This window comes from Oncorhynchus nerka, linkage group LG25 (assembly GCF_034236695.1).
Source record: "Oncorhynchus nerka isolate Pitt River linkage group LG25, Oner_Uvic_2.0, whole genome shotgun sequence".
Taxonomy (NCBI): Eukaryota; Metazoa; Chordata; class Actinopteri; order Salmoniformes; family Salmonidae; genus Oncorhynchus; species Oncorhynchus nerka.
In genome coordinates this window covers 47,455,285-47,480,600 of record NC_088420.1, presented here as the reverse complement: position 1 = coordinate 47,480,600, position 25,316 = coordinate 47,455,285, and the positions used below count along the sequence as shown (strand labels likewise).

General features: G+C 41.0%; 3 protein-coding genes across 7 annotated transcripts in view; 1 reads left to right on the top strand and 2 right to left on the bottom strand.

Moving 5' to 3' along the window:
• bicd1a (bicaudal D homolog 1a) overlaps window positions 1-1,842 on the bottom strand; it is an 80,727-nt gene extending 78,885 nt beyond the window's left edge. The window contains 1 exon segment of the mRNA XM_029634659.2: window positions 1,253-1,842. Within this exon segment, the coding sequence (XP_029490519.2) occupies window positions 1,253-1,468 (216 nt within the window). The 5' untranslated portion in view covers window positions 1,469-1,842.
• A 9,646-nt stretch (window positions 1,843-11,488) lies between these two features.
• On the bottom strand, window positions 11,489-14,386 carry LOC115108971 (ALX homeobox protein 1-like). Of its 2 annotated transcripts, none has more exons than XM_029633521.2 (5): window positions 13,824-14,386; window positions 13,306-13,566; window positions 12,967-13,115; window positions 12,517-12,615; window positions 11,489-12,390 (listed from the first exon to the last, which is right to left on the bottom strand). In XM_029633521.2, exons 1-5 carry the CDS (start codon window positions 14,152-14,154, stop codon window positions 12,190-12,192), a joined length of 1,041 nt encoding a protein of 346 aa, XP_029489381.1. In that variant the 5' UTR covers window positions 14,155-14,386; the 3' UTR covers window positions 11,489-12,189. The 2 variants fall into 2 exon arrangements, with proteins under 2 accessions (XP_029489381.1, XP_029489380.1); XM_029633520.2 differs by having other exon boundaries at window positions 11,491-12,390; window positions 12,517-12,627; window positions 13,824-14,381.
• A 7,134-nt stretch (window positions 14,387-21,520) lies between these two features.
• The window catches only part of LOC115109587 (solute carrier family 23 member 1-like), a 30,374-nt gene continuing 26,578 nt past the window's right edge, over window positions 21,521-25,316 (top strand). For 2 of the 4 annotated variants that reach the window (XM_029634654.2, XM_029634657.2), the window contains exon 1: window positions 21,660-21,807. The gene's annotated coding sequence lies outside the window, so the exon portion shown is untranslated. Of the gene's footprint in view, window positions 21,626-21,658; window positions 21,808-25,316 lie in introns of those variants that run through there. The other 2 variants (XM_029634656.2, XM_029634658.2) reach the window with 2 other exon arrangements.

Sequence of the window (25,316 nt, the reverse complement as noted above, 5' to 3'; positions counted from 1 at the left end):
TCAGGACAGTAAAATACATCTTGATAACTAAGACTAAGTCGTTGGTACCCATGCACTGTACTGTAAAAGATGACACTGGTTTAAATCTGATATAGAACTGGGCTGCTTTGCAAAGGGAATTTAATCCATATCAAACTGACATTATTGCCCATCTCCCTTCCCACGTCAACCGTTCTAGACTCTCGTCTCTGCTCCCAATAGCACTATAGGTTCTCCACCTCCATAATGACCTTGAACTTTGAGCTCTGTCAGCATCTGCTCTTCCCTTTTGCTTTATGCATTTGACCGAATGCATAAACACATAGTCATACATTTTTCAAACCCTAGCAAGTGGGGGCAGACAAAATCAATACCTATGGAGTTTATGATATTCTTTACAGTTACAATTACTTTAGAAATGAAACTTTAGAAAAAGAGCTGGCCCAGCAGTGTTGTGGAAGTGGATCCAGGGACCTATCCAGACACTTCACAGATTCTTCATGAAAATGCTTAACGTGACACTTGGATCAATAGGCAAGTGAGCCACCACACAAACCATAATAAACAGCAGCTCTGAAGCTCCAATTACCAAAGCATTCCTTAAATTTACTCTTGTACATACCTCATCTCTTGAGCAGTCTGAATGACAACTGACCCCATGTACTCAAACAATTACTAAAAGGCTAACTTTACTGTGATGCATTGCATATTTGCTTTGTGAAGGGTAACATTTGCATTAGAAAGGGACTAGTTTAAACAATGCCTGCAGTTTGTGTGTGTGTGTGTGTGTGTGTGTGTGTGTGTGTGTGTGTGTGTGTGTGTGTGTGTGTGTGTGTGTGTCCAATGCACTTAGGGACAGGAGCCACCCACATTGAGAGGATGGGAGAATAGGGAAATCACCTCAGTCTCTGACACAGACAGCAGTTAACATAATTCATTACTCCATGACTGCACAGGACATATGTACTTCACCAAGAGATAAATGACAGAGCTCATGCAAAGTAAGATGCAAAAAGTGGACTACGAACCCCCCCCCTTTCCACACACACCTTTTCCATACAAATAATGTGTGGATCATGTCAAATAAATTTACAAAACATATGGCAATAAGCTCACCCAAACGTAAATATGCGTGTAGGGGCCCTGTCTTGCCATTTCGTGTAACCTAATATGATCTAATAATAGGTTTGGTGATTGAGCTGTACATAATATAATTTATCTGGAATAGATTGGGGAGAGGCTGCATCCTCTAGCATACTGTATACTAGCCTACCTCTTGTAATTGTTCCAACTCCTGCTTCAGCGTCTCCTGCTCCGATTCCAAATCGGCATACTGCTGCTTCAAAGTCTGGTTCTCTTCCAACACAACAAGACCGCATTCTGCCGCCCTGATCTTCTCTCTGTTCGCATCCGCAAGTTCCTGGGTGAGCCGCTCGACCTCCGCCCGGTACTGATCCACAGTCTCCCCGCATCCTCCACCGGCAGCCATCGCCCTCTCTCCCTGTCTCCAGTTTCGCCGTCCTCGCGTTGGATAGCCTACACAGAGGCGGAGGCTGGAGGATGCTGAAACAAACGCCGCGGAACCCACCCCCTGTTAAATCTGGGGAAACCAGGTGGAATAGGCTATTGCAGAACAGCACCAAAATAAATGCTCTTTCTATCAGTGAAAGATTATTGTTATTATTAGCCTACTTCAACAGTGTTCGTAGCCTAATGATAAATGCCATTAGAGTATCTCTTCGTCAATTCTTTAAGATATTTTTTGCTTATTCACTGGGTACAGGACGCCATCTCTCGATTATTATGAGGCAAAGTGGTCCACGAAATTGCTTCCATCCGTTCTCCCGTGACGTCATTACACGTCGGCGCATCTCCAATACTGTGTGATTGCAGCCCAATAGTGTACTACTGCGCCCCGCAATTTGTTCCTGCAACCCTCGAGCATCCCATTGTTTCCTTAATTGAACAGTCTACCTGTCGCCCCCGTTTTCCAATAGTACAGCAGGCGGGAGGCTGGAGCGACATTGTGTCCTAAATAACTAACTTGCTACCGAGTCATAGACTGTTCTCTCTACTACCGCATGGCAAGCGGTACCAGAGTGCCAAGTCTAGGACAAAAAGTATTCTCAACCGTTTTTTACCCCCAAGCCATACGACGCCTGAACAGGTAATCATATGGCTACTCGGACTATTTGCCCCTCTTTTTATGCTGCTGTCTGGATGTGTATGTGATGAGGTATGTAGGGCTACAAGGACATGTTGGACAAATCTAAAGTGGCACCATTTTGGCCCCATATAGTGCATTCATTTTGACCAGAGCCATGGTTTCTCCTGTTGTCTCATACAGTATAACAGACTTTTTTGAGGGCATGTGCTCAAGCTAAAAAAAAAGGCACCCAAATAATGTTCTTCCCGCAAATGCGGTCACATACTCCTTGAGCAATTATTACAAGAAGAGGGGAAAGCAGCACAACCTGATGAGTATAGTATTTTGCGAAACTATTTTGAAGTGGAATAAATGCGGCACATATTAACAATGACTAACACAATTCCAGACATAATAGAAGATTGTAAGAAATACTGTAGGCTACCATTTTCCAACCCAATTCTTTGCCACTATCGGCTATCCCAGTGGTCTTCAAATTGTTTGACCCCCTATCCCCCAAAAAGGAGTCGTATACAACTTGTGACCCCCGCACAAGCACAACCACATGTCAATCACTGCGCAAATGTAGCCTGCCATTTCATACACCCATAAACAGGGATCCATTTTCTAAACTCATGATAGACTACAGAAAAAAAATGTGTTTTACAACTGCATTTGTAGCTTAAAGTAATTAATGTTGGCAGCCAAAATCAACTAGGGATATATGCATATATATATTATGTCACTTCTCTGGAGTCATAGGTCTTATTGTAGCAGAGGTTGTAAGTAGTGGCGATTTTAGCATGTCAATCTTGGTGTTGCAAACAAAAAATATATCATTTGGATGCATGTCAGCAAAGACACTACACAACACAATACAACACGAAACAATACATAAATTGCACTAACAAACTGTTAGGGCCTACATAAAGCTGTCTTAACAGCAGTCCCAACACCTTATAAGGGTTGCACATTTTGGGGAATATTCAGAGGTGGAAACTTTCCGTGGGAATTAACGGGAATATATGGGAAATAACAGAAAAATATGCAAATTAATATTAATACCATTTAAGTGTAAATGGTTTTTTGCATTTAATATATTTACCATATGATAATATAATGTTTCTGGAGACATAAACATAAACCTTTTACCTTGTCATAAGTAGACATAATTGCAAATTATTAAATCCTTCCAATAGAAATAAAAAAAACTATTTAGTTATGAACTTGAACTTTAATTAAATGAGTTGACTCTTCTCATGGGATGATTTCACTGAAAAACAAAACAAAGGGAATATTGAATGATCCCAAATGATCTATCTCAACTCCCAAAAACGTTTTCAACATACATCTGTAAAATGATAGTCTAGAAACTAAAGCTTTGATTGTCTTCCTCTCAGGCTTCCATGTCTTCTCCCTGGACCTCCTCAATGTCCCCCTCTGGAACATCAGACTTTGAGGCCTCATCTTCACTGTCACTTTCCAACCTAGTTGAGGATGGCTCGTTGTCAGGCTCGAAAAGCCTCAAATTTGCCCAGATGGCCACTAATTTTTTATCCCTTGTATTGGTCAGCCTGTTGCGTGCTTTGGTGTGTGTGTTCCAAAACAAGAACCAGTTGCGCTCTGAGGCAAATGATATTGGTGGGATTTGGAGGATGACGAAGGCAACTGGGGAAAGAGCCTCAGATCCACAAAGTCCCTTCCACCAGGTGGCTGATGAGATATGTTGGCACGACTGCCATATTGCATCTCCACCCCAAAGCCCTTGCTTGGATTTGAACTTTTCCAGACTGCCAAGAACCTTACCCTCATCCAGGCCAAGGTGGCGAGACATGGTAGTGTAGACACCATAGGCCTTGTTGATCTCTGCACCAGGCAGGATGCTCTTGCCAGCATACTTGGGGTCCAACATGTGCACATGTGTGTATGGACTTCAGGCAGAAGTCTTCACGCTTTTTGATGTATTTCAGAACTGCAGTTTCCTCTGCTTGGAGCAACAGTGAAGTGGGCAGGGCAGTACGGATTTATTTTCTTACATCTGCAAGCAGAGTCTGAACATCAGATAGGATGGCACTGTCTCCCTCAATCCGTGCAATGGCTACTGCTATAGGTTTCAGGAGTTTCTGGCTGCTTACCACTCTCTTCCAAAATACATCATCCAGGAGGATCCTCATTATGGGACTGTCCATATCAGCAGACTGTGATATGTCCATTTCTTGTAGAGACTCCTTCCACTCCAGAAGACTGTCAAACACGATGACCACGATGACACCACCCCAAAAGGTGTTGCTGGGGCAGCTTCAATGTGGTGCTCTTATTCTTCTCACTTTGCTTGGTGAGGTAGATTGCTGCTATAACTTGATTACCCTTCACATACCTAACCCTTTCCATGGCTTTCTTGTAGAGTGTATTCATTGTTTTCAGTGCCATGAAGTCCTTAAGGAGCAGATACAATGCATGAGCAGCACAGCCAATGGGTGTGATGTGAGGGTAGGATCTCCAATTTAGAACAAGCAGCCTTCATGTTTGCAGCATTGTCTGTCACCAGTGAAAATACATTCTGTGGTCCTAGGTAATATTTTACATTTTTTTCACCTTTATTTAACCAGGTAGGCCAGTTGAGAACAGGTTCTCATTAACAACTGCGACCTGGCACTGCCTACAGGTCATCTGTAATGTAGAGACCGGTGTGTCTGTCCCTTGTGTCTGTGCTCTTGTAGAATACTGGTTGAGGGGTGGAGATGATGTAGTTAATTATTCCTTGCCCACGAACATTCGACCACCCATCAGAGATAATTGCAATGCAGTCTGCTTTCTCTATGATTTGCTTGACCTTCACTTCAACTCTGTTGAACTCTGCATCCAGCAAATGAGTAGATAAATCATGTCTGGTTGGAGGGGTGTTACGGATACAGTTATCCTGTGTGTGTGTGTATCCTGTGTGTGTGTTTCTTTTCTCTCCTTCTCCCCTCACAGGTGAAAACCATCACTCCCCAATCAGTCAACAATCAATCATCAATCAGAAGACACACCTCCTCCTATTTCCTACCCTATCACAGTTCCTTCCCATGGTTTAAAAACCCCATAATTTGTTTGCTCTGGAGCAATCTCTAGCCATCTCTAGCTCAATCTCTAGCTCAATCTCTAGCTCAATCTCTAGCTCAATCTCTAGCTCAATCTCTCTGTAAATGCCATGTCTGTAGGTCTCTGTGTTTTACTCTCGCTTTATGTCTTAACCTCTCTTTTGTTTAAAGCACCTCCATAGCACTTTGTCATCACCTGTGAGTATTGTTTTTGGTTATGGTGTTTGTGTGTTGCTGGTGGGAAAAGGGGGAAACCAAGACAAGTCGCCCATGGGCATACACTACCCGTAGGTGAACTTTGTTAAATACACTAGTTAGAACTGGGCGGACCACCCACTGTATTTTTGGTTAGTTAGTTAGCTGTTGTTAAAGTAGGCTAGTCTAGCTTAGGGGTGTTTTTGAATACTTATTGTTTCTTTCCTTGGGTCCAGCTCAGCCCCTTTTCCTGCTCCCCCCATTACCGTGTGTTTATAAATAAACCTAGAGTTTGACGGTAGATTTCTGTTGTCGTGGTTATTTCGTGCACACTTTTACTTTGTCACAATAATAATTTGCATGAGTTATGTTACGGGTCTCATTACCATCCCCCCTAGACTGTCGGGCCAAAAGGGATTCGTAACAAGGAGTGTATGCTGGGCAAAGAACATTCAGAAATCTCTTCCAATACACATTGCCTGTGAGCATCAGAGGTGAACCAGTTGCATACACAGCTCGAGTAAGACATTCATCAGCATTTCTCTGACTACGTTCCTCCATTGAGTCAAAATAACTTCTGATTCCAGGAGGACCATGAGCTGTTGCTATCGATAAGGTGTCTGATTCATCATTTTCACCTCAAATAGAAGTAGAGGGACTTTAGTCAGATGTTGCTTGTTGTGAGTGCTGAGGGAACTTTATGCACTTGTCCAGATGATTCTGCATCTTTGTTGCATTCTTCACATATGATTTGGCACAGTATTTGCAAATGTACACAGCTTCTCCTTCTACATTAGCTGCAGTGAAATGTCTCCACACATCAGATTTTCTGTAAATATTAGGGGAAAAAACAACAAATACAATTTCATGTACAGATAAATAGTTAAGCAGATAGATTAAACAACTCCTCTGTAAGATAAATGTTTTAAAATGAAACATGTATGGAAACAGGTGAATTAACACTCCTCAGTTAGCAGGCTCGAGCAAGCTAAAACCCACATGGTAGCAAAAACTAACTTGTTAACAATTTCTGCTAGTTAGAAATTATTTAAACACACTTTGCTGTAGGCTACTATTTACTAGTTAACAAAAGATAATGTATGTTGTATAAAATATATTCACCCTACCCAGTATTGTAATCAAAACTTACCAGAAAGCATGTAGTCCTTGGCTCAGACAGTTTAGTAGTGTGGGCTCAATAGCATCTCATTAGTGTGCAAGATCTTGAGAATCAGCTGTACATGTGATGGAAGAGTGCACTTACTGTATGTCCCTCACTCGTACCCAAAACTCCTTTAAAACATTCAGGGGCCTCACCCCAAACTTCCTCGATGCTTTTGTCATTGGGTTCATGACAAGAGATGCATAGCACCCCGAGAATTGGCCTAGGAGTCATATTTTTCCGTTGATTTTTTCTGGGTTTTTATTTTTAAAATCTTGTTTAGTGTTCTGGGGCCGCATGTCTTGTTCTGTGCTTTATTTATAATGCGTCTGCCGCAAATACAACCCCCCCGGACATTCCTACTTCATAGACAACAAACCTAAGGGCAATAAAATAGGGTGGGTGTGGGGTCACCCTCTTTGAAATGTTCAAACACCCCCCCCAGTTCAACCAGGTCCCTACACATCAATCATCATGACATCTTCAAAGGAATAGATGCAATATAGATATAAAATAACACATCTTCTAACACGTGACAACAGGAACAGGATGCCATGGCCGGATGCCCATATTTGGGCATGTACACGTCATGCGGACATAGGGTCATAAATCAACATTTTGACCCGTGCCGTCTACTTTATTCTTAGTGCAGTCTGCCTGCAGAGTGCTTGTTTTCAGATGGCTAGCCCTGTTCTTCCTCACAAATATCGTAGTAAATTCCACAGAATATTTTCATCCCATAATATTGAAGTCAATGTTACAGCTGCTTTAGACATATACTGTAGCCAGTAGCCACCCAAAATAGGCCTATCTCAAATCGCCAGCCTATTGTTCTGGCAAAGATGAGTCAGTAGTAGATTGCTAAACTGCATTTTGTATGGGCTGATAAATGAAGGCCTAGTTGGTTTTTCCCAGGTGAAACTGGAGGAAATTAAACAAGTTATTTCTGGTCACTAATCTCGATATGCACGCCTGTCTTTTCGCGCCAATGCTGCTTATTGGTCAATGGTCAACAATCAAGACAAGCAACCTTTTGGTTCTGAAGCATTGATGATAATTTAACGACAACCTGTGGGCAGTGGGTTCAGAACAGCAATGGGGAAAAAAAATGCATACAAAAAAAAACATTTGGGAGAAATTATACCACCACTGAAAAGAGGCACTTTGGAGACTGGAAAGGCAAAGTGGCATGTGGAAGGGCAAAGTTACATGTGCTCTGCAAAGGTAGAGCCCTATCTGTGCACGTTCCTGCTGCATGAGCTATATTCGGGGGCATGTGTTATGGCACCGAGAGCAGCACAGGCAGATAAGGCAGGGATGAAAAGTTGAGGTGACGACAAACACACACACACACACACACGCACACGCAGATGTCAAAACAAGTGTCATCAGAACACTTGTTAGACATTCACTATATTGATAGCAGGTCAGATTCTGACTTATCTTGGTTCAACAGTTAATTGTCTGAGCAAGGGCAAAAAACGTATGTCACTCTCAAGGCTGTTATCATCTTACACTCTCTTACCTTCCATGTAGGAAAAAAGTTTACATGAATACCATGAAAAAACTGTCACTCTCTTAGCTTCCATGAAGAGTTGCGAATAGGTCCTATATGCAACTCTACATGGAAGCTAAGGGAGTGAGAGTTTTTCAGGGTATTTACAGTACTTTCGGAAAGTATTCAGACCCCTCGACACAATCCTGTCTCGGAGCTCTACGGACAATTCCTTCGACCTCATGGCTGGTTTTTGCTCTGACATGCACTGTCAACTATGGAACCTTATATAGACAGGTGTGTCCCTTTCCAAATCATGTCCAATCAATTGATTTTACCACAGGTAGACTCCAATCAAGTTGTAGAAACATCTCAAGGATGATCAATGGAAACAGGATGCACCTGAGCTCAATGTCTAGTCTCATAGCAAAGGGTCTGAATACTTATATAAATAAGTTATTTCAGTTTTTAAATTTCTCAAAACCTGTTTTCACTTTGTCATTATTGGATATTGTGTGTAGATTGCTGAGGATTTTTTTTGTATTTAATCCATTTTAGAATATGTCTATAACGTAACAAAATGTGGATATATATATACAGGACCAGTCAAAAGTTTGGACATACCTACTCATTCAAGGGGTTTTCTTTATTTGGAATATTTTCTAAATTGTAGAATAACAGTGAAGACATCAAAACTATACAATGACACATATGTAATCATGTAGTAACCAAAAAAGTGTTAAACAAATCAAAATATATTTTAGATTATTCAAAGCAGCCACCCTTTGTCTTGATGACAGTTTTGCACATATGTATAAAATAGTAAAAATAAAGAAATTCCCTTCAATGAGTAGGTGTGTCCATACTTTTGACTGGTACTGCATATTCTCAGTTATGAAAAGTGTCTTGATACATTCTTGAGAATAATAAAGAAGAAAATAAAGATAATGTGAGTGTTCTTCATTTGTTACTCATTTCACTTTCTACATTCACCTCTACTTTACTAATTGGTGCATTAGCATTGTGCTATATTATTAGGTGTTAGGTAAGTGCTAAATAAGATTCATGTTTTCCCTTCATATATTTTATGGTCATTTAGCCGACAATTTTACTCCAAAGTGTGTTATACAGTGAACTCATTTAGTTTGAGGCCCTTTCAGAAACCAAAACAGTCAATTATGAGGTTGCAAGCCATATGCTCCAACCATCTGCACCATTAGAACCATATATAGTAAAACACAACCGCACATGTGGACACTGCATTTAAAATCATTGAGAATGACATAACAAAACGTTTATATTGTGTCTACATTTTGTAAGTATGGGTCAAAAATACACTGAACAAAATTTTTAAAAAGCAACATGCAACAATTGCAAAGACTTTACTGAGTTACAGTTCATATAAGGAAATCAGTCAATTGAAATAAATTGAGTAGGCCATAATCTATGGATTTCACATGACTGGGAATACAGATATGCATCTGTTGGTCACAGATACCTAAAAAAAAAAGATAGGAGCGTAGATCAGAAAACCAGTCAATGTCTCACGTGTATCATGCAGCTCGACACATCTCCTTCCCATTGAGTTGATCAGGCTGTTGATTGTGGCCTGTGGAATGTTGTCCCATCCCTCTTGAATTGCTGTGCACACAGTGTAAGGGGATAAAGAATATGTACATAAAGATATATGAATGAGTGATGGTACAGAGCAGCATAGGCAAGATACAGTAGATGGTATCGAGTACAGTATATACATATGAGATGAGTATGTAAACAAAGTGGCATAGTTAAAGTGGCTAGTGATACATGTATTACGTAAGGATGCAGTAGATGATATAGAGTACAGTATATACGTATGCATATGAGATGAATAATGTAGGGTATGTAACATTATATTAGGTAGCATTGTTTAAAGTGGCTAGTGATATATTTTACATCATTTCCCATCAATTCCCATTATTAAAGTGGCTGGAGTTGAGTCAGTGTCAGTGTGTTGGCAACAGCCACTCAATGTTAGTGGTGGCTGTTTAACAGTCTGATGGCCTTGAGATAGAAGCTGTTTTTCAGTCTCTCGGTTCCAGCTTTGATGCACCTGTACTGACCTCGCCTTCTGGATGATAGCGGGGTGAACAGGCAGTGGCTCGGGTGGTTGTTGTCCTTGATGATCTTTATGGCCTTCCTGTAACATCGGGTGGTGTAGGTGTCCTGGAGGGCAGGTAGTTTGCCCCCGGTGATGCGTTGTGCAGACCTCACTACCCTCTGGAGAGCCTTACGGTTGTGGGCGGAGCAGTAGTCGATGAACAGCATTCTCACATAGGTATTCCTCTTGTCCAGATGGGTTAGGGCAGTGTGCAGTGTGGTTGAGATTGCATCGTTTGTGGACCTATTTGGGCGATAAGCAAATTGGAGTGGGTCTAGGGTGTCAGGTAGGGTGGAGGTGATATGGTCCGTAAACACACCGGCCAGCTGGTCTGCGCATGCCCTGAGGGCGCGGCTGGGGATGCCGTCTGGGCCTGCAGCCTTGCGAGGGTTAACACGTTTAAATGTCTTACTCACCTCGGCTGCAGTGAAGGAGAGTCCGCATGTTTTCGTTGCAGGCCGTGTCAGTGGCACTGTATTGTCCTCAAAGCGGGCAAAAAAGTTATTTAGTCTGCCTGGGAGCAAGACATCCTGGTCCGTGACTGGGCTGGTTTTCTTCTTGTAGTCCGTGATTGACTGTAGACCCTGCCACATACCTCTTGTGTCTGAGCCGTTGAATTGAGATTCTACTTTGTCTCTATACTGACGCTTAGCTTGTTTGATAGCCTTGCGGAGGGAATAGCTGCACTGTTTGTATTCGGTCATGTTACCAGTCACCTTGCCCTACCAGTCACCTTGCCCAGTCTGCCATCTGCCCAGTACAGTTGAAACTGGGATTCTTCCATGAAGAGCACACTTCTCCAGTGTGTCAGTGGCCATTGTGTCGGTTATGAAGCTGAACTGCAGTCAGGTCAAGAGTTTTGGTGGACATTCCTGTAGTCAGCATGCCAATTGCACGTTCCCTCAAAACTTGAGAAATCTTTTATTTCAGCTCATGAAACATGAGCTCAACACTTTAAATGTTGTGTTCATATTTATGTTCAGTGTAGTTGAAATTCTTGAAAATGTAGTTCTCCGAATTCCACAGCTGACCTGTCAATAACCCTAGCTCAATTTAAGATAAGGAGAGCCATATTTCAATATAACAATAAACCCGTAGACAAAAGGCGGGGGAAGTGCTCTTACCAGCTTCATGTGGGGAAAAGTACATGTACTTATACCTGTACATCAAAGAAGTCCTACTATCTTACAGGGACTATTTTATTGTTACGTTGGTATGAATGATTCGGGGTACATGCGCAAGAATTCGTAACAGTTTATTGTTTATTTTACCCAAATTACGGCGTGTCATGTAAAGGCACGGGGACAAAGACTAAGCAAACACGTACACAAAACACAGGGTTGAAACCAAAACAAAAGAGCGAGGAGTACATCGAATATATACACTCCCGCACAATGATTAACACACAAGACGAGACCCGTAATAATCTGCGCAATCCACAAGGGCACAAAAGCCCAAAACACACAGCACAGGTACTCACACGCACCAACAGACATTGTAACAATAATGGACAGCACCATGGTGAACAAATGACACATACTGTATATACAAACACAATCAGTGGGAATAGGGGCCAGGTGTGCGCAATGAAAGTTCTAGAGGGATCCTTGACACTTATAGTGTACAGGAACGGTTCTTAATTAACATCAATTTACACTATATTTTCAGAACCACAGCCACATGAGAAATACAAACACGCTGAATTTATTTATGTATGTATATTTGTGTATTGACAATATCACTATAAAATTCCAGTCAACATATATGTATGAGTGGAGAGTGACTGATAAAAAAACACTAATATCTCATTCACTTTACTGAGCCATATTGTTGTATCTATGAGAGACAATACTTAATGATCAATTCATTCATCATTTTCAATAGCTTCGGAGATAGTAGCACCATGACTCCATCATTATAGACACAGATGACAAAATACACCATATTTACAAAGCTTTGAAGATGAATTTATTTTGTGTTCATTATGTGTCAAATAAGAGTGACTCTTGGGATAGAGTATAAATGTCGGGTCCAGAGGGAGCTCAGGGGATAATGATGATGCAGGTCTGACAACATGGGTAGAAAAGGCTGGAATGGAACCCCCTCGAAGTGGAGGTTTTGTAGTTGTTGGTACGGCCCATACCATGATGATGAGGCATTCAATGGAAACAGAGAGATAGCCTCTTCAACCTGTTTTGTCATAAAAACAAATGAGATGATCATGTTATTACTGTCTCAAGCATGACTCATGTATTGTATCTATCTGACAGGATATTTGGCCCTTGCTGGTTTGGTTAAGTAAAACTATAAACCCACCTCATAAAGAAACCCAGGTTTGGATATAGGTGTCTGGTCTCCGGCCATCATTTCTAAGTCCATTAGCATCTCAGTTTTCCTCCATTTGGCTCTGCGGTTCTGGAACCAAATCTGAAGATATCAGCAAATGAGTTGGCATGACAGCAAAGGCATTTTTTGTGTTTTTCAATTGATAACAAAACATTTATGTAAGCAGCTGATAAGGACGGTTTCTGTTTTCACCTGATAGCAAGCATGGAGAACAGTGATAACTCAAGATGAAAAAAAAATATAGCTATGGAGCTCAAGTGGTGGGGTGATGAATAAAGTGAAGTGTTTGATTCTCACTCAGATGTATATTGTAATATTTAATTGGAAATACTTGAACATTCAATCCATTTCAAATGTGCTCATATAAAAGCTCCTAGATATATTTCATGAGCATGTCACAGGTGTTTGGTGCTAGCGTACCTGTACTCTTCCCTCAGTGAGCTGCAGACGAGAGGCCAGCTTATCCCTTATGTGGACATCAGGATAGTGGGTCTCCAGGAACACCTTCTCCAGCTCCTCCACCTGACTTGGAGGGAAGCTGATCCTGGTCTGCCTTCTCCTCCTCTGCACTGTGCACACCAAACACAAGCAAAAGTGTCTTTATTATCATCATCATGACTTTCATCAGCATCTGTCTTCGATAATCATCATGATTATCGTGAAAAGCTGCCTTTTTTTTGTAATGTCGTTCATCCTCAGATAGAATTCCCCTTGCTTGATTACAGCAATATTGACTGTGTGACTTGTGGGAAATCTCACCATGAGGGTGGCAGCTGTTCCTCTCCCACTGGACTCTTCCTTGGTCCTGGCCCTCCTCTCGCCCTGCTCTCTCCTGAAGACCACTATCCTTACTGTGGATGCTGGAGTCCCCACTGTGGTCTGGGGAGATGCGGTCAATGTGACACTCTCTAGGGGGTAGTTTTGTGACTCTTGTGTTTTGGTCAGATGAAGTGTGGTCACCTTTCCAGTCAGTGACGATGTGCCCATGCTGTGGCAGCACCCTGTTATGACCAGTTCCTTCTGTGGACAGAAAAAAAGCCACGATATTGATTATTTTTGTCCTTAAAATATCTCCAAGAACTATTAGCCGAACTCAGATTATGTTACTGTAAAAGATGATACACATAATGCAACTGTACACACATTACACTTTCGCGGAGTTGAGACAGCGTTAGCCGTTTGCCATCCAATCCCTTTGCCTCTGGAATGTGTACTCCATAAAAGGGGCCCACCCATCATAGTAACGTAAGTCAAAGTCAATTGAACACACACATTACCTGTATATACCTGCTGGTTTGGGTTTTCTTCATTTTGTCTGTTAACAGACCATCCACCTAGCCCCTCTCGCCTCTCTTCTCCCACTCTGGTTGGTGTTCTCAGGATCTCCTCGGTTGGTGTCCTCAGGATCTCCTTGGTTGGTGTCCTCAGGATCTCCTTGATTGGTTTCCTCAGGATCTCCTCGATGGAGTGGGACAGTTTTCTGGGAGGGCTTGGGGCCTCCTCACTCGCGGTAATGTCCACCCCCCTATCCAAGCTTAACTGTCTATGTGAGCTGTCCTCTCTGCTCCGTTTCTTTGGCCCTTGCACCGTCACTTGCATAGTAGTCATGCTTCCCTTTTTTAAACCCTTTGCACTTACAGGCTCCTGTTGTATGTTCGTGCCCTATTCCTCTCTTCCTCTCTTCTTCCTCTCTTCAAAGCACCCAACTCCCTCTTTCTCTTCCTCCTTCGCTCTTTCCTTCTTTCTGTCAGGTAAAGGGAGTAAGCTAGTTGTCCTCCTCCTTTGTTCCTCGTCAAGCAGATTGTGTTTGGCCAGCATCATATGATCATTAAGAGGAGGAGTAAAGTTTACTGTGTAATGATGCCTTTCTTGGTAATCCACAAACACTAATCAGTGTCCATGTTTCACTGAGCTGAGATATCCCAGCTACAATTTACCTTGTGACACCTTTTATATTTGACTACCTATTGTATGTTTTACTACCAGTGCAGTATGAACAGTTTTGAACGGACATACCAATAATTTGATACCGTTATCTAAATGAGGATTTCAATCTGTATCTGAAGGTATATTTTGATGATTAATGGTTGCATATTTATAATAAATGCAATCAATGTAATGTTTTGAAACTTGAGTAAAGAACATCTTGTGTTAGTACATCATGTTGCAAGTATCACTGCTCCTCCTTGTCTACAGGTTTATTGTCTACATATCTTTATCTTTACTACTCTGGCCTCCACATGAACTCTCATACACAAACTTGCCCCACCTTTCAGGGACATTAGCAGATGCTGTTCGTGAGGGACTCCCTGTGTTAGTACAGAACACACTGGAGGTTTGAGTTTGTCTTTCTCTAGTGGTGGTCAAAGGTACGGCAGACAAATTATATCTCTTTATATATATCTTTCTGGAGGAAACTTTGGATTGGGTGCAGTGGATTCACAGTCCACATCAACATAATAATTCAGTTTGTGAATTATCAGAGAGTAACACAAAGCAATGACAAACACCTGAATGACCTTTTTGTCCCCAGATTTCCTTTGCAACAGTTTGCAATTTCATACAGTAACAGAGGACCTTTTGTGTTTTCATACTTTAGGTCATACATAATACTGAAAGCATCTGAGATTATACTTTGCCACACTAGAGCAGTGAGCAGGAGGAAGAAAGGCATGCCCACACTTTTTTTGGATGACACATTTTTTTGTGTGTGTGTGTGTGTGTCAACTGTGAATAAGGAATTTCACAGAATGTGCATCTTATTTGAGTGACCCAGATTGGCTTGTGTGAGTGAGATGTGTCAAATTAATTTAAAAGAATGTGTGTCTGTGATCATTAGCGAATTGATGTGCGTATCCTGTGTGTCTGATGCTATATCACACCTACATAGTCACCAACATAATCTAGACGTGCTATGAAAAGTCACTTGACTCTTTATAGCAGGGCTATCTGGGACTGCCTCCTGGAAGAATTCAGGTGTGTGAAGGCTACCTGTGCCCTGCATAACTTCATGAGGATGGACACGAGGCCCAGGAGGGGATCTGCAGCTCGCCGCCGTGTGCCAGAGGAGAAGTCTGCTGCTCTGCAGGATGTTTCAAGAATGGGGTCCAACAGCACAACAAGAGAGGCAATCTGTGTGTGGGAGATCTTCACCTCCTACTTCTTCAAAGAGGGTGCTGTTCCCTGGCAACACCATAGACTACACTACGCACAACCAAAGGCTCTTTTAAGAGCCATTCACATTGGAATAAGAGTATTCTTCCCTTTACTTAGCTATGTCAACTGCAGTTATTCAATTCACTTTTTTTTTTACTTCTCAGGTGAGGGTGCTGTTTAGGTAAGGGTGGGATGTCTGTACAAAAACAAAAACAGGCTATTTTAAATCAACAATATTGAAAAAATACAGAACAATTAGACACCCTATAACCCACACCTACACATTCATGTATCAATCTGATTGATGTATTGTGTTGTGCAGTAAGCAGGCTCAGGTGTATAATTGTGGCTCCTTCCACTTTCAAAGAATAGGCAAGAGGGCCAACCATGGATAACAGTAAAACACTTCATTATTTCCATAACTACGCTATATTTTTGGTCCTCGTGTGTCCGTTCATGTTTTTCAGCATAAAATACTCTGCAGCCACTTAGTGTAGTGTGGACACGAGGTGAGAACACACAATCAGATGAACTCTGTCTAACTACCTTATTTTCTCGATAACAGTCTCTCTCCTTTACTTCATCCCTCTCCCTTCTCCCTAAATCCTCTAGGTGATATCAGCTGTGTCAGTGAACCCCTCCAAATGAAAATCAAATCAAACATATTTACATAGCCCTTCTTACATCAGCTGAACTGGCTACATAGAGGGCACAGCATGATCAGAGGTGAGAGGTCACTTGATCAGGTCATCAGAAAGTATTATTAAAGAGATGCTTTACATTGAAATATAGATAGAGATGCAGTAGTCCCAGAGTTAATGATCCAAGGTCAGTTTTGCATTTCACCTCCTGATTATTATGATGACCTACAATGTTAGAATAAAACACAAGGCTTAAACATGCTCTCTCTCCATCTGTCGCTCGTCTGCAGATATGTTTTGATGTGAGAGAGGATGCCAACCCCCAGTCCCATCATTTCCACCTCACCCGCTTTTAAGATAGCCCGAATGTTATCTAGAGACACTATTATGTAATTGTGATGAACTGGGAGGATATTTGGGTTGCACTGTGATTCATTAATCATATACTGCCTTGAAGTACAGATTGAACTTGTATTTATAATATTTATAATGCTTGTATTTATAACACTTGGATAATTAACTTCTTTCAATAAAGCTTTTCACATTTCCTACTGCTTGAAATGTAGTCTCTCATTTGATTAAATACTACACCTATCCTGTTTATCAGATCAATGCAGATGAAGGGCATTAGATATTGAGATGAAACAGTTTTAGTATTTACATGAAGCATAGGAAGTGTAGTGTACTGTTTTTAAAATTATATTTCTGTATATATGAATGACAAATCAGCCTAACTAGTTTAATCCAGTTTCTAGTCTATTAGTTACAATGTATAACCATTGATGTTCCAGGACCAAGATTGGTAAACACTGTTGAAGTGTAATTGTAATACATACATACAGACACAGTATCATACAAAGACTGGAATGTGATACTCCTGGTGGTATTGGATATGACTGAAAAGTAATCTTAAAGACATTCATACCTGAACTGCACCTTTATTTGCCAAGGTAAAGTACATGATCAATAAATATATTAAAATGTACAGGCTACCATGTGGGGATCTCATGCATGGTAATAACTACATGTATATATGACTTGCATCCTTGGCACAAAGTTATATTATACTCAATCCATAGGCTTCATTAATGTCATTCAGACTTTTGAAGTTGATACAACTGGCTATGATCTCTGAGTTTCATATCGGTTCTGAACTAATATGTATACCAAACATTTGGGTCCATACACAGATCTGCTAGATAGCTAGTTAGACATCCATAGGCATACACGGGTATTGTTATCCTCCACCACACAATAAGCAAGAACATAGCTAGCTACATTATTTTATCTATCTGCATTGCATGGCAAATATCAGCAAGAGAAGCTTACAAAATTGTACATTCAATTTGCAGTAAACGCTTTAGCTAGCTAGATTCTTTGCATCCACTGTTTCACAAGACGACAACCTGGTTTGCTGGTTGTTTCAGGAGTCCCTAAAACATTAAACAACCAGAATTACAAATTCATACTCGTCATGTCACAACACCCATAAAGCTAGCCATTTAGCTTGCTAAACCGTGATTTTCGTAAATGAACTTTATGATAAAAAAATATGCATAATCATTTGTTTCTACATTAACTAACATATTCCTGTCAACTGTAAATGTTTTGCATGATTTGTTATATTCACTGACATTTGCTTACATCATAGTATTTTTGTCAGCCATCTTTGCTGAAGAAAGTCTCCAGCCTTGGGTTGCATAGCATCAAATTCGTCATGGTAAAAGTTTATTTTTCACCGCCTCCCATGCCACCTTCGCACCGCCCAACGGTTCCCCGCCCTCTCTGCTTCTCACCGCACGGCAACCTGCGGTGTTTCACCGCACGGCAACCTGTGCTAGTGTATCATGACGGTTCAAAGCACTGCATCTCAGGAAGAAGAAGAAGTGTCACTACAGTCCCTGGTTCGAATGCAGGCTGTATCACATCCAGACATGATTGGGAGTCTCATAGGGCGGCATACAATTGGCCCAGCGTCGTCCGGGTAGGCCGTCATTGTAAATAAGAATTTGTTCTTAACTGACTTGCCTAGCAAAATAATAACAATTTCAGCAATCATGTTGATCATCTACATGTTACTAGCTATACATGTAGTTACATTGCATTCAGAAAGTATTCAGACCCATTGACTTTTTAATAATTTTGTTACATTACAGCCTTGTTCTAAAATTGATTAAATTGTTTTTTCCCCCTCATCAATCTACACACAATACCCCATAATGACAAATCGAAAACAGGTTTTTAGAAATTTTTGCAAATGTATAATTTAAAAAATATATAATATCACATTTACATAAGTATTCAGACCCTTTACTCAGTACCTTGCTGAAGTGTCTTCTTGGGTATGACGCTACAAGCTTGGCACATCTGTATTTGGGGAGTTTCTCCCATTCTTCTCTGCAGATCCTCTCAAGCTCCGTCAAGTTGGATGGGGAGCGTCGCTGCACAGCTATTTTCAGGTCTTTCCTAAGATGTTTGATCAGGTTCAAGTCCGTGCTCTGGCTGGGCCACTCAAGGAAATTCAGAGACTTGTCCATAAGCCACTCCTGTGTTGTCTTGGCTGTGTACTTAGGGTCATTGTCCTGTTGGAAGGTGAACCTTTGCCCCCAGTCTGAGGTCCTGAGCACTTTGGAGCAGATTTTCATCAAGGATCTCTCTGTACTTTGCTCCGTTCATCTTTTCCTCGATCCTGACTATTCTCCTTCAATGCTGCAGAATTTTTGGTACCCTTCCCCAGATCTGTGCCTCGACACAATCCTGTCTCGGAGCGCTATGGACAATTCCTTCGACCTCGTGGCTTGGTTTTTGCTCTGACATGCACTGTCAACTGTGGGACCTTTTAATATAGGCAGGTGTGTGCCTTTTGAAATCATGTCCAATCAATTTAATTTACCACAGGTGGACTCCAATCAAGTTGTAGAAACATCAAGGAGGATCAATGGAAACAGGATGCACTTGAGCTCAATTTTGATTCTCATAGTAAAGGGTCTGAATACTTATTTAAATAAGGTATCCGCTTTTTATTTTTAATACATTTTCAAAAATGTCTAAAAACCTGTTTTTGTTTTGTCATTATGGGGTATTGTGTGTAGATTGATGAGGAAAAATTAAATGTGGAAAACAAAACGTGGAAAAGGGGAAGGGGTCTGAATACTTTCCGAATGCACTGTATAATTGCATTTATTTCTGTTATCAATCAAGGTGAGACTGAACATCGACAAGTCACAGGGGAAACAGAAGAGATACCGGAGGAGAATCAAGAAGGGGGATCAAATGCTTCGATATCCGGGGCAAATGACTTGGTTTGGAAGAAGGACAAAAGGAAGGCGAGACAGGGAAACCCTGCTGTTCTTTCACTCCTAGCTGGGGTCACCATCTGTTATTAAGATGAATATGAAAATCTCAGATAATAGATATTTGCATTTGCACACAAAATAACCTGAAGCTAGATTTAGTTTCCCCTAACACTGATATTTATCTCTTTGTCTTCCTAGAGTCGGAGCAGTTGGACGGTCGACCACTGAAAGCCCTGACGCCCTACACTTCGGTGAAGCCCATAGATAAAGTATGTTAAGCTTTGGTTGACATTTGAGAAAGCAAAAAATGGTAGTTATGCTGAGCTTATAAAAATATATCTCCTCAATTTACCTCTCCAAATGACTTTAGGACCAGCGACTGTCCGAGCCACCCAGGAGGTGTCCCATCCACCAGAGCCAGTAAGTTCAGATCAGTCTGATTCTCTGTGTCGGAGTGGGACCAGCTTGAGTTACTTTATACCTTCAAAACTGCTTATCTGCCATTGATAACACTGCACTTATCCATCAAATTTTCTCACAGCAAAGTGCAACCTTGTTTACATCTTGTTTCCTACTCTGTTGCATTTAACTCTGCTCCTGTTCTCCAGGACTTGGGGGTTCTGCTTAACACCCAGACGTGGATCCACCGGATGTCCTCCATTACCAACCACCCTCCAACTTTTCATTTCATCATCTACAACACAAGAGGTTGGTGGTACCTTAATTGGGGAGGGCAGACTCATGGCAATGGCTGGAGTGGATTTGTATCAAAAAGTACATCAAACACATGGTTTCCGTGTGTTTGATTCCATTCCATTTGCTCCGTTCCAGCCATTATTATGAGCCGTCCTTCCCTCAGCAGCTTCCACTGAATTCTACAGCTACTGTTATTGTCATGTTGTCACTAACCGCAAAGAAAGTTGTCTTGGCTCTATCATACTGGACACATAATATGTGAGATACACAGATGAACTAAAAACATTAGCACTGCAAACACTCAGAACAAAGAGAGCAGCAGTGCCTGGACTTTGCAGTCTCCCTCTTCAAATTCCCCTCCCGAGACTGTCTGCTTGTTTTCTGAACAAGTGACAGAAGGAACCTCCCACCCACTTCCTCTATTTCACACAACAGTATTCAGTATTTCAGTCTATGATTGCTTTGTGAGTGTACAAATAATATGTGGCAATGAATGTATGACACAACTGTACTAAAAAAAAGATAAGTTTATATATTTAAATCTTAAATATTGCCAGGTTGGTTTTAATAGCTGTTTCACAAGGTGTACATTGTAGTAAATTATAAGGTGTGTCTTGACTGGCCTGTGAGGATCCGGTTACAGTGGATCACTGTTCTACAGAGATCTCTCCAGATGAAAGAGAATGTTGTGGTGACTATAAGACTAAGATTTTAGTTGTCTAAGATCGTAGTAAATCCTAATACCTTGCCTTGTAACTAGCTACGCCCCAGGGAACCCAGAGAGTGTGTCATAAAGACAGAAATGCCCTTTCTACTCTGGGGTATAAAACATGTGAGTTAAGAATTTACATACTAGACTAAGTTGACCACGCGCTGCAGCCGAGGACTATGACTAGTCGTGACCCCGAAACGCAACACGAGGGGTTGAAGACAAAGAACATCTCTGAACAATCAAGTATATGGTGGAGTAGCTATTCTAAGTACTGTACCTAGGAAGGTGAATTTAAGCATTAAATATTGTTTTAAAGTCATCGGTGGTCTACACGGCCCTCCTACCCACACTTGGAGCGTCAACACTGCTGATTAGCCTCCTCGGAAGCTCACTCTCACAGAACGAGTGCAAGGAAGCAGACAACTAAGAGAAAGGATATTGTGACACTGTGTGGACAATCGGAGACTTACACCAGGTAACGAAGGAGACGGCCATAGAGAGAACAAGGCGTCTGCCAAACCTTTCCCACTGAGCAGAACTCCGCCCATGAAGAGATATTCAATCGAGACCTTCAACACGTAAGTACATGCATTGCACTTTTTACCCATAAGAGGTTAAAAAAAAAGAATCGTAATAGAAGACTACTGAAATAATATTATTTCAGTGTAGATAAAGGAAGGGTAGCTTAGACAAGCCAGTGTAGGAATCAAGCGGACTTGCATATGAATGGAGTGGAAATTAGCTGGCTTTGATCTGTAAGGTAAGTAACTTTAATGTGCCAAGCAGACTACACATTTTCTTTGCTATTTCCCGAGAAGTAGCACATTTTAAGACATGGATTTCATGTTGTTGTAATGTTAACAAGGTTAAGGCAGATACTGTACATACAATTTGAAATATTAACATGACATTAGATTTCATAACACTTATATCACATATCTACAAAACAAAATCCATGTGTACTTGTGTTTAGAGTGCATGTCTTATCATGTGTATGTGTGTCTGTGCATGTGTGTGTGTGTGTCTCTTCACAGTCCCCGCTGTCCCATAAAGCATAATTTTATCTGTTTTAAATCTGATTCTACGGCTTGCGTCAGTTACCTGATGTGGAATAGAGTTCCATGTAGTCGTGGCTCTTTGTAGTACTGTGCGCCTCCCATAGTCTGTTCTTGAAGATTGTGAAGAGCTCTCTGGTGGCATGTCTTGTGGGGTATGCATGGTTTTCCAAGCTGTGTGCTAGTAGTTTAAAACAGACACCTCTGTGAATTCAGCATGTCAATACTTCTTACAAAAAAAATTGTAGTGATGAAGTCAATCTCTCCTCCACTTTGAGCCATGAGAAATGTAATATTATTAATGTTAGCACTCTGTGTACATTTAACGGCCAGCCGTGCTGCCCTTTTCTGAGCCAATTGTAATTTTCCGAGGTCCCTCTTTGTGGCTATAACGGTTTTCCTCCTCTTCTGAGGAGGAGTAGGAAAGATCGGACCAGTGCGCAGCGTGGTAAGTGTCCATATTCTAATGAAATAACCGAACACTGAATTCAAAAGAACAAGAGAAATAAATTAAAACTGAAACAGTTCTGTATGGTAAAACACAGAAAACAACTACACACAACCCATAGTGGGAAAACAGGCTGCCTAAGTATGGTTCTCAATCAGAGACAACGATCGACAGCTGCCTCTGATTGGGAACCATACCAGGCCAAACACAGAAATACAAAACCTAGAATAAACAACATAGAATGACCACCCCAACTCACGCCCTGACCAAACTAAAACAGAAACATAAATAAGGAACTATGGTCAGGACGTGACAGTGGCACCTGACCACACGACTGAACAGTAGTCCAGGTGTGACAAAACTAGGGCCTGTAGGACCTGCCTTGTTGATAGTGTTAGCACAGAGGTGGTGTGCCCTAGTAGGAAGTCCAGTGTGCAGCTCACACAGCACTATATTAAATAACATGAGCATGTCTACTTCTTCTAAGCTTCCCAGTAAAGCAATGAAAACAATCAAGCATCCCAGAAAAGTGCGAAAAAATAGACCAAGTTAACATATGTATCTTAAGAAACAAGGTTAATGAAATCAATTTGAAAGTAACAGATTCCTATTCTGAAAATCTCTGAAACTTACTTAGATAATAACTTTGATGATACAGTGGTAGCAATACATGGTCATCTACAGAAAATAGAAAAAGGTGTTTGTTTACATTCAGAACCACATTCCTATAAAGCTTAGAGAGGATATCACATTAAATACTGCTGAAGTATTATGGCTTCAGGTTAATCTGCCTCACATAAGGCCCATTCTTGTTGGAAGCTGCTATAGACCACCAAGTGCTAACAGTCAGTATCTGGATAACGTGTGAAATGCTTCATAATGTATTTGATATCAACAGAGGTATATTTTCTGGATGATTTGACTGGCTTTCATCAAGCTCCCCACTCAAGAAAAAGCTTAAAACTTTAACTAGTGCCTGAAACCTGGTTCAGGTTATCAGTCAGCCTACCAGGGTAGTTAAAAACAGCACAGGAATGAAATCATCAACATTTATTGATCTCATCTTTACTAACGCTGCAGACATTTGGTTTAAAACAGTATCCAAATCCATCGGATGTAGTCATCACAATATAGTAGCCACATCTAGGAAAACCAAAGTTCCAAAGGCTGGGCCCAATATAATGAATAAGAGGTCATACAATAAGTTTTGTTGTGATTCCTGCACTTCACACATTTATGAAATTCCTTGCAGTTGCTAATGAGCATGCATCCATTAAGAAAATGACTGTAAAACTGTGTAACGGTTTTCTAATGGTGAAGGAGAGTCGGACCAAAATGCAGCGTGTATATTACGATCCATGTTTTAATAAACAAACGTAACACGAATCTAAATTCAATTACTACAAAAAACAATAAACGTAAAGAAAACCGAAACAGCCTATACTGGTGTAACCTAACCTAACCTAACCTAACCTAGACAGGAACAAGGACACTAAGGACACTAAGGACACTAAGGACACTAAGGACACTAAGGACACTAAGGACACTAAGGACACTAAGGACACTAAGGACAATCACCCACAATACAACCAAAGAATATGGCTGCCTAAATATGGTTCCCAATCAGAGACAACGATAAACACCTGCCTCTGATTGAGAACCACTCCAGACAGCCATAGACTTTCCTAGAACACCCTACTAAGCTACAATCCCACTAACATACACACCAAAACCCCCAGACAAAACACACCACAATACAAAAACTCCATGCCACACCCTGGCCTGACCCAATACATAAAGATAAACACAAAATACTTAGACCAGGGCGTGACAAACTGTTAAATCCCATGGATTGATGAGGAATTTAAAAATGGTATGGTTGAGTGGGATGAGACAAAATGAATGGCAAATAAGTCTGGCTTGACAACCGATTGGCAAACGTACTGCATATTGAGAAATAAAAGAAACTATGAAACAAAGACAACTTAAATATAGAATGAATGTAAAAAGCTTTGGAGCACCTTAAATGAACATTTGGGCAACATGGCTCATTCGTCACAAAACCCACTGATATTGCCAATTACTTTAATAATGTTTTGATTGGCAAGATTATCAAACTGTCGCGTCCGTCGTAAGGAGGAGACCAAGGTGCAGCGTGGTATGCGTACATTCTTCTTTATTTTAGAATGAACACTGAACAAACAAACAAACAAAATGAACCGTGATGCTAATCTGAGTAGTGCAGACCGGCAACTAAACATAGAACAAGAACCCACGAACACAAAAGGGAAAATGGCTACCTAAATATGATACCCAATCAGAGACAACAATAAACAGCTGCCTCTGATTGGGAACCATATCAGGCCACCATAGACATACATACTACCTAGACCTACACAATCCCTAGACATACAAAACCCCTAGACAATACAAAAAATAGCATACCCACCCTAGTCACACCCTGACCTAACCACAATAATAAAGAAAACAGAGATCAAATCAAAATCAAATTTTATTTGTCACATACACATGGTTAGCAGATGTTAATGCGAGTGTAGCGAAATGCTTGTGCTTCTAGTTCCGACAATGCAGTGATAACCAACAAGTAATCTAACTAACAATTCCAAAACTACTGTCTTATACACAGTGTAAGGGGATAAGGAATATGTACATAAGGATATATGAATGAGTGATGGTACAGAGCAGCATACAGTAGATGGTATCGAGTACAGTATATACATATGAGATGAGTATGTAGACAAAGTA